The sequence below is a fragment of the Musa acuminata genome, chromosome BXJ1-6 (assembly GCF_036884655.1).
Source record: "Musa acuminata AAA Group cultivar baxijiao chromosome BXJ1-6, Cavendish_Baxijiao_AAA, whole genome shotgun sequence".
NCBI classification, from domain to species: Eukaryota; Viridiplantae; Streptophyta; class Magnoliopsida; order Zingiberales; family Musaceae; genus Musa; species Musa acuminata.
This window is the reverse complement of record NC_088332.1, coordinates 39,996,519-40,006,500: the sequence shown is the minus strand read 5'-3', so window position 1 is coordinate 40,006,500 and position 9,982 is coordinate 39,996,519. Positions and strand designations below refer to the sequence as shown.

Genomic DNA, 9,982 nt, shown 5'->3' with positions numbered 1-9,982 from the left:
TTATTGATCAAATAAATGATTTCTTAACAACATCAAAGGTACATATTATAATATTTAGATATATTATTATTTAATTTCAGATTTTTACATTAAAGCTCTTCTGCTTAATAATAACATATTATGATTTTTATGCTTGCACCTTCGACATCCTATATGATTTTTAATTCTTTGACATAAAATCAAGAATCTTTATCATATCATTTGAGCCCTTGGCACTATTTTTAATCTTCAAGTATAATATATAATCCTTTGGCGATCTACATCTTTAGTTGAAATGCACCTATAACACTTATATTATTGTAAGATTAGTTTCATAAACTCATCAATTGATTTCATCAATAAAATTTTAAATTTAATATTATTATTTATAGGCACATGACAACCACATGTCGAGCTCAAAGAGATGGTCAATATTCCATGGATCAATTATTCCCAATATTTTGATTTTATTAAGATAAACTTTCTTAAATAATTAAGAAAATATATAAAAGATACAAAAAAATATAAAAAAAATACCACTATAAGGGGATTTGATCTTGGCACTTTATTTCATTGCAACACCTCATCAATAGCATAGTTATAACTTGACCAGAAATTGACCAATAAGATTAATATATATTTTATTTTTAAGTTACAATTTTGATTTTAAATACTTTTAATAAGATATCAAATCTTCCAAATATATCTTCGGTAATTTTTCTATAAATTACTTATATTTTAGATTGTTTTCAATAGTTATCCTTGTTTTAGTTTTTCCCAAATCACACCCCTAGTTTCAAAAATATTGAAATTGCCCCTTCCTCCGCTACTCTCCTTCACTATCGCTATCACCTTCGTCATCGCTTGTCGTCTACTCACCATTATCGCTTGCCATCCTTGAGAGGAGAAAGGGGAGAAGGGGGGAGGAAATGGAAGGATAAAGGGTGAAGGGCGAAGGCAATAAGGAATGAGGGGGAAGGGAGGAGAAGAAGAGGAGAGAGGAGATTGTAGTTTACGAGAAAGGAGAGAAGAAGTGGGGAAGGAGGTGAAATAATGTGGAATAAGAAGAAAAAACTTCTATAAAAGTATTGACTAAGTCAATACCAAAAAAAGAAGCTAAATAAACTTGATCAAGGAGCCTTCTTTGGCGCCTCAAATCTTTCAAAATATAAAAGTACTTGAGGAGTATAATTTATGATTGCAGAGATCTTATGGTGATCTATAAGTAGGTACCAAGATCCATCAAGGATATCATGTAAAGACTAATTTCAAAGAGTCTAAAATTACCCACTTATCATTTTTATTTTTGTGTTTCTTTTAATTATCTTATATTGTTAGTTAATTAGTTTTCATGGCCTATAACTAGTATAGATAAAGGCCCCCTTTAAGTCTATAGAACCACGAAAAATAATATCTTTCAAGAATTATATGAATCTTCTCTAATACGAGGAGTTGATTCCTCTCTTCACCTTTTATAAGGCCAGTTTGATGGAATAATTTCTAGTTATATTTTCTTGATTTTATTTTTATTATGTGTTAGTTGATATCAGAGCCTTGCTATTGGTGTTAGCATAATAGGTTTGTAGTTAAGAAATTAAGAAGTATGCTCTATACTTGTCACTTATAGTAGTTCTTGTGTATTAGAAATTTAATTTGCTAAGTACAACTTTATAACCCATCAAGATGAGATCTAGTGACAATAATGGTAGCGATCACGATGGTGTTATTGATAATAGCAATGGCAATTTTGACAATAATAGCTTTCGTGATTGAGGCAATGACAACAACCATAATAATAATGATTGGAAAGTGCTAGCCCTATGGGTGGTATTAGAAGCACAAGAAGTAAGAATGACCTAAGATCTTTGAGAGATTCACAACACTTTAATCGACATAGTATTATCCACCCATGACAACAAACAATATATGATGATGACTCAAAATATGACAGTGAAAGATAATACAAGATATTAAGTACCACTTAGATAAAATAGACTATTTGAGGATTACCACCTCAAAGTAGACCTCCTCGTTTAATAGTCACCTCAATATTGAAGCATTTTTTTACTAGAATTATGAAGTAAAGAACTTCTTCAAGGTGAGAGATGTCCTTGTTCATAAATAAGTCAAGCTTATTGTATATAAGTTAAAAGGAGATACAACAACTTAGTAAGATATATTATATAATAATAAAATAAAATATGGAAAGACACCAATATAGATATGACGGAAGATGAGGTAACTTTTCAAAGGAAGATTCCTATGCTAGATTATGAACAATTATTGTTTCAATAATACCAAAGCTACATCCAAGATACTCGATCGGTAACCAAGTATATTGATGAGTTTCTTATACCTTTCAACCAGATGTAACTTATCAAAATAAGAAAACTAGTTGACAACAAGGTACCCTAACAGACTAAAATTTGTAATAAAAAATAGAATGTCTTTAACTCCAACATAGATAGTAGATGAAGCTTATAATATAATATTAAATATTAAAATATTATTGACTTGATCTCCAATTACTATTCGATAATTTTATACTCTGACAACATGGCATACTATAACAAAGAAATGCAAGTTATGATTGAGTCAATACAACTTATAAATTAAGGCACAAGTACCGTAGGAGCAATAAGACAAGCTAAACATATCTTAATTACCACAAATAATCCATATGTTTGATTCTTGGTTGAAAAATATTTTAAATGTAGGGATTATAGTCATCATTCCAATGAGTGTCGTGCTTGTAAGACTCAACCTTGCATATAACAAAGATGACTTTGATAAAGAATAAGATGCTCAAAATGATACGATTAATAATATTGACAATCTAAAATAGCAAAGGAAAAATGAGAACATGCGGTGTGTTGTAAAAAGATTACTACTCACCCTAAGGCAAGATCTATCTCAATATAAGAAAATCTTTTATTCTCGATGTAGTGTTAATAACAAAGTCTATGCATTGATCATATACAATGAATGCTCTAACAACATCATTTCTAAATCATTAGTGAGGCACTTAAAATTATAGACAAAAGCTCGTCCAATACCATACTAGTTATAATAGATTAAATAAGACCCAACTATCATTGTAACTGAGATATATTAAGTTCATCTCTCAATTGGGTAGCCATAAGGAGAAAGTTATATATGAGGTAGTTGATATGAATGCATGTCATGTGCAATTTGGAAGGCCATAGCATATAAATGTAACCCACCTTAGAAGAAAAGATTATAGTAGAATGAGAAGAAGATTATCATTCAACCAACTAACAAAAAGTGAGATGAATCCAACACTTCTAAAGTGAAGTGAAAGTCTTTCTTATTCATTTTTAACTCTATGCAGGAATTTATTATCAGTTCTAAAGAAAAAAAGAGTATACTATGCTCTTATTGTAAAGGGAGAAAAGTCATGTGAAGTAAAGATTCTAAGAAAACTAAGATTGATCTTGAAAGAATTTAAAAAGATCACCTTTAAAGAATTACCAAATGACCTCCACCCATGAGAAATATTCAATACCAAATTCATTGGACTCGAAGAGCAAATTTACTCGAAGAGTTAATATGAAATGAGCATATTTGAGAAAGTATGAGCCTATGTGAAGTCTGACTTTATTTATACCTAAGATGGAAGCCATAGGATGTGCATAGATAGGAGAGTCACCAATAAAATCATAGTCATGTATCACTTTCTCATACTTCAACTAGAATATATATTGGATCAACTTCAATGGTCCAAGATATTCTCAAAGATTAATCTTCATAACATATATCATCAAATTCATATAAGTTATAGAGACGAATGAAAAACTCCATTTAAGAAAAGAGAAGACTTATATGAATAATTAGTTATATCATTTGGTTTATCCAATTATATTCGAATCAAGTACTTAAACTATTCATCAAAAAAAAATTATAATAATATATAATAAAATATATTTTTAAACAAAATCACACATATATTTTAAATAAAATAATTAAAATTAAAAATTAAATATATATTTTACTATTGAACTATATAATAAAATATTTTAAAATAAAAAATTAATTGTATTTTTCTATCGAGCTATATTTTGGATGTCGATTGGTTTTAGGGAGGAATTAATTTGGTGTAATGGCTGTCGTCAACGCGGAGCAGGAAAGATTTGACTTCTTAGAGATGACGTCATAAAACCTTTCAATTCCCAATTAAATCTTCACTAATAATCCATCAAGAACGTTGCAAGTTCTTTCTTCCGCAATGGAAACTACGTGTCCGATTCGAGATAACGATTTGTACTCGATGAATTCGATCCCGTCTACGATTCGGAGACCAGAATCTCTCTATATATAAAGCCGCTCCGCTCCATGGTAGGAATTAATCCGAGTTCACAAAGTTGAAGTGCGACAAGAAGGCGAGGGCGACGATGGAGACTCCTCCTGATGATGGCCATGCCGATTGGGTTTTCAGGGCCTATCAAACGGAGGGGACTTCGGCGTCGCAGCCGTTATCGTCTCCGGTGGTGATAAACCTCGGCTACAGCGTGATGCAATTTCTTGAAGATCGATTCGTGGAGGAACCGCCCCGTGCCTACTACACCTTTGCGTTCACTCTCTGCGACTTCCTCAACCAAGCATCTCGCCGCCAGGCGATCTCCACCGTTCTCTCACGCACCGGCGCCTATGGTTATGACACCTGCTTCGCCGGGCGGTTGGAGAGACAACTCGTTGCCTTCTGCAATGATCCAGTCGAGACGGCTTTCAACTCGGGCAACGGGATCGAGATGATCGTCGACGTATTTTTGTCCGACTTCCCGAGCGATGAGGAACCCTCTTTGGACGTCGAATGCGTCGGCGAGGACGGGGATTTCGTCAGCATCCCGGCGTCGACAGATGCGGTGGAGGAGTTGGCGGTGGTGAAGTACGAGCGTAGAGGAGATATCAGAGAGGAGAGTTGCATCATCTGCTTCGAGGAGTTCGACGAGGGCGTGGCGGTGACGCGGACGCCATGCAAGCACGCCTTCCATGGCGACTGTCTCACTCGATGGTTGGAGAGCAGCCGTGTCTGTCCTCTCTGCAGACACGCCATGCCTGCTTCTGCTGATCCCTGAAATGCTTCTCCTCTTCTTGATCTCCCCGAGATTCAGAGACATCTTCTGTTTCCTGCTTCTGGACTGCATATTGTTACAGATGAAGAGAAAATAAGTGCTAGCGGATGCAGTCGATTCAAAAGGTAGATAATGGCGTTCGTGTTGTACATACATTGATGAGGACTTGAAGGAAATAATTGGTTCTTGAAATGCTCTACAGCTACCGACGAAGAAAGAGTCCTCTGTTCTATGCTTACCGAAAACATCCTTGTTTTCGGCAGATCAAACAAATTGAGTTGTGTGCCTTTCAAGTCAATTTTGGAACGAACAATAGAGTACTTAAGAATCCCTGATGGATTTAGGAAGGGTTTAATTTGGCATCTAACAGTGACTGGGCGTCGAAAGCGAGCAATCCATTAGATACGTAGCAAACTCTGGTTTCTCCTATATATGGCAATGGAAATTTCCGAATCTAAACTGCAACTTTATATGGCAATGGAAATTACGTGTCGAATTCTAATTAGGATTTCTTGCAACGTAATGCCATCCTATCTGGGATATGTCGAGGCTCATCGTTCTACCTAATTTGGATTATTAGAATCACTTAGAGAGAAGGATGAGAATATTTATTACAGGTTAAATTGTTAAAATGTACAGATCTAAAAGAGGACCGAGAGAAATAAGAAATCCAATGGTATCAAGATCATTAAATTCTGACTCATAATGAAAAAAAAAAGATGTAAATCTATTTACAAATCAGTCGCTTATAATTTATATAGTGATTGGTACATCTTTAAAATTATAGTGTATGATAATTTATTATTATTTATATATATTTTATTTTGTTTCCCTTTCATTCCTTATTTCTTCTTCTTGGTGTGCTCATGACTTACCTCTTGATTTCTCTATTTTATTCTCTTAGGTTAAAAATCAATTTGTTATGATCAATCACTATTTAATGGTCTATGGTCCTTTCTTTCTCTTTTTATTATTTTTATAATAAATTTCTCATCATCTACTGTCAATAAAAGAAATATAATTAGAAAATAAAAAAAATCTATGGTGATCTAAACACAACATTTACTTTATGAATCCTTATAACCTAATTTAATTGATAGAAAAATAATGACATGACCAACACTTCACTGATACTTTGGTGTTAAATAATCGATATCTTGATGCCACGTACCTAATATTTTTAACACATGTGTCTATTATAACGATGTTCCCTAGACGATACCGACTACTTCGTGCTTAATACATATTTTCTAGATTCGACACAAGAAATACAAAAAACTATCTCAAACATCAATATATGTCCCAAGCAAACGTTGTTACTAAGGAAGTAAAAGAGAATATAATTGATACAAGCCATACTACATGAAAGTAGTGGTCATGCATGAGATTTATAGTTTATCTTTCCATCGATTAAGGGGAATTACTCGAAAACATAAAGGTGTTGAAGCAAATGATCAAAAGGGATGAGAAAGTGACGATAGGTTTAGAGGGACAAGAACATAAAATCAAGCATTGATTAGAATAGAGGTGGAGTTAGAGGAGTGTCATAGTGCCTTAGGGACAAATCTACTAAAAGCGAAGAAAGGAATGTAGATATGAGATGACAGATAATAGGGTCATGAGTATGACAACGTTATGATACCATAAAGGTAGGACTATCATTGAGTTATCGATTCCTTACTCTCATGAAGGGAGAGCACTTTATCATAAAAGAGACCACGGAGGTAAAGAATACAAAGTCAAACTCTTAAGTACTGAGATAAGGCTAACGAGCAAAGACTAAAAGACTTTGCAAAACTAGTGTCAACCGGCTTCTTATCTAAATAGTTGAAAGTGAGGGACTTCGGGTCAATACAGGAGGGCTCGACTAAGGAATGAAGAAGTTAGTATATAGTGTTATACTTTTTCTATTCAAAATAGTCGACAATAGAAATGATAGAGAAGAAGGTATAATTTCAGATATGACAAACTATTAGAGACTTGCTCCAAGTCGAGGTAAAATTTTATTTTTTTCAATAAAACTTCATACATTCCAAAAGTTTAATGGCAATGAGAAGGTAAATTATAATAGCTAATACAATTCAAGGAGTGTAATCACTTATGATGCTTCAAAAGTATGAGTAAAAAGTAAACGAATGCTAGTAATCAAATCAATATATGAAGTACAATCCTCGATGAGGTGGGCGAAGTCAAATAACTTTTACCTTATCAACTCTTAAAAAAATAGGCGAAAATGATTCCCCTAGTTCTCTTATTTATCTTATAAAGGAGCTCTATCTATGTTTAAAGATCCTTCGAATAAAGTGAAAGATAATAGTTTTTAAAATCTAACCAATGATGATTGGTGCTATCGAGAGTAGACTATTCATTTTATTTCCTAACAAAATATCAATTACAAGTAAAAATGATACGAACCTACTTGAAAACGATAACTAAAGAGAGAAATTGATGGGCATATTTTGTGAAGGAAAGACCTCGAAAATTTTAAAGTCTGTGAGACAATGTTTATTAAAGTTCAAACAGGCATCCACCCAGTTAAAGCGATGTGAAACGTTTAAGAGACTAGTTCATAATAAGGAAGGTTTTTTTCCTTCATCTATCTACAAGAACTTATAATGATCAATATAACTTAGCCGATTCTACACTAGTGTTTGAGTCATTGGCAAGTTGAAGTAACATGACAGATTAAAGTTCAACTACTCAATAACAAAAATGGAGAGTAGTTGGGAGCCAAGAGGTGTATTGCAACTGGAGTAGAAGATTAAAGATTTAGTAAAAGTTAGAAGATATAGCATCCGTAAAGACTTCAACAAGAACGTTAAAAGAATAAGTGAAAGAGAATGTTATAGATAAAGTTATAATTAGAGTGTTCGATATAATGCTCATGCATGTCTGTGTCTTTTATTTCTGTTTATGCTTTGTGTAGCATATAAACGACTTATAGTAGGTTTGGTAGCCCCAATTTTATTGGCTTTTGTGGTCGTTTCAAGCTTGTAAATATAGGTTGTGGGCAATTATCGTGTATAGATAAAATTATCCAGAAATAAACCATCCAAGTAGTCTTTTTGGGAGGGTTTTCTAGTCCCATGGAGTGGTATAGAGTGTCAACTTGCACAACACCCACGAGCTACCTCGGTGGCATATGGTTGGAAGAGCCTTTGGGATAGTATTTAAGGCTAGTTCATTGTCTTCTTTCATAGTAATATCACATGGGGACTTGTGGGGACTTTTAACCACGATAAATCACCTTAGACCCTTTGTCGAGTGACCGGTCAGAGTTTGCAAAGTCTATATTTGTCATTTGTATTACCTATTAGGTGTTTGTTAAAATAATTACTTATGAATACCAAGTTAAATAGTTTCTCTAACCTATCTTCTCTTTTGCAGGTCCTCAAGGAACCATAAGAACTTTGGGAGAAGCTAACCTTTTGTAGATGGACACGCAAAGATGTCGCACGAGTTAAGTAAGACCAGTTAAATCATTGATAGCCTATTGTCCACTTATTGTCATTGCTCGGCATCCACGATGGAGAGAGGAGGAGAGGATGAGCTATTGGGAAGGAGAGGAAAAGACGAAGGGGAAAGATGGAGCAATGGGAGAGGAGAGGAGAAGAGCGAGATAATGTGATGGTGATAACAACCAAGGGAGAGGGACGGAGGAGAAGGGGTAGTTTGAATTAAAATGAGATAATCATTTGAAAAAATCTAAAATATAAGTATTTTTTTTAAAAAAAATCATCCTTATATCTTTAAATAAAATAATAAAAATATTAAAAATTAATTCAATATATTACTATCGAGCTATATAATAAAATATTAAAATATTAAAAAATTAATTCTACATTTTGCTGTCGAGCTATATTTTGGATGTCAATGCTTGATTGGTTTTAGGGAGGAATTAATTTGGCGTCTAGTAGTGAATGGCTTCAGTCAACACGGAGCAGGAAAGAGTTGACTTAATACATCTGACGTCACTAATAATCCATCAAGAACGAAGCAAGTTCGTTCTAACGTAGGGTTTGAACACGTGTCAAATGCAACTGCTTTCGGAGTCCAAGCCGCAAACTTATATGGCAACGGAAACTACGCGTCGGATTGTATTTAGGATTTGTACTCGATGAATTCGATCCCGTGTCGGATTCGGAGACCAGAATCTCTCTCTCTATATAAAGCCGCTTCATGGTAGGAATTATGCCGAGTTCACACGGTTGAAGTGCGACAAGAAGGCGATGGCGACGATGGAGACGACTCCTCTCCATGGCCATGCCGATTGGGTTCTCAGGGCCTATCAAACTGAGGGGACGCCGGCATCGGCTCCGGTGGTGATCAAACTCGGCTACACCGTGATGCACATTCTTGAAGATCGAGTCGTGGAGGAACCGCCCCTTGCCTACCACACCTTTGTCTTCACTCTCGGCGACTTCCTCCACCAGGCATCTCGCCGCCGGGCGATCTCGACCGTTCTCTTACGCGCCGACGTCTATGGTTATGACATCTGCTTCGCCGGGCGGTTGGAGAGACAACTCGTTGCCTTCTGCAATGATCCAGTCGAGACGGCTTTCAACTCGGGCAACGGGATCGAGATGATCGTAGACGTACTTTTGGCCCACTTCCCGATCGATGAGGAACCTTCTTGGGACGTCGAAGGCGTCGGCGAGGACGGGGATTTCGGCGGCATCCCGGCGTCGACGGACGCGATGAAGGAGCTGGCGGTGGTGAAGTACGAGCGTGGAGGAGATGTCAGAGAGGAGAGTTGCATCATCTGCTTCGAGGAGTTCGACGAGGGCGTGGAGGTGACGCGGATGCCATGCAAGCACGCCTTCCATGGCGGCTGTCTCACTCGATGGTTGGAGAGCAGCCATGTGTGTCCTCTCTGCAGACACGCCATACCTGCTTCTGCTGATCCCTGA

General features: G+C 35.7%; 1 protein-coding gene across 1 annotated transcript; it reads left to right on the top strand.

Moving 5' to 3' along the window:
• The first annotated feature begins 9,301 nt into the window (after nt 1-9,301).
• On the top strand, nt 9,302-9,982 carry LOC135677534 (RING-H2 finger protein ATL68-like). Its single transcript, XM_065189894.1, has one exon. The coding sequence runs from the start codon at nt 9,302-9,304 to the stop codon at nt 9,980-9,982; it is 681 nt and encodes a 226-aa protein (XP_065045966.1).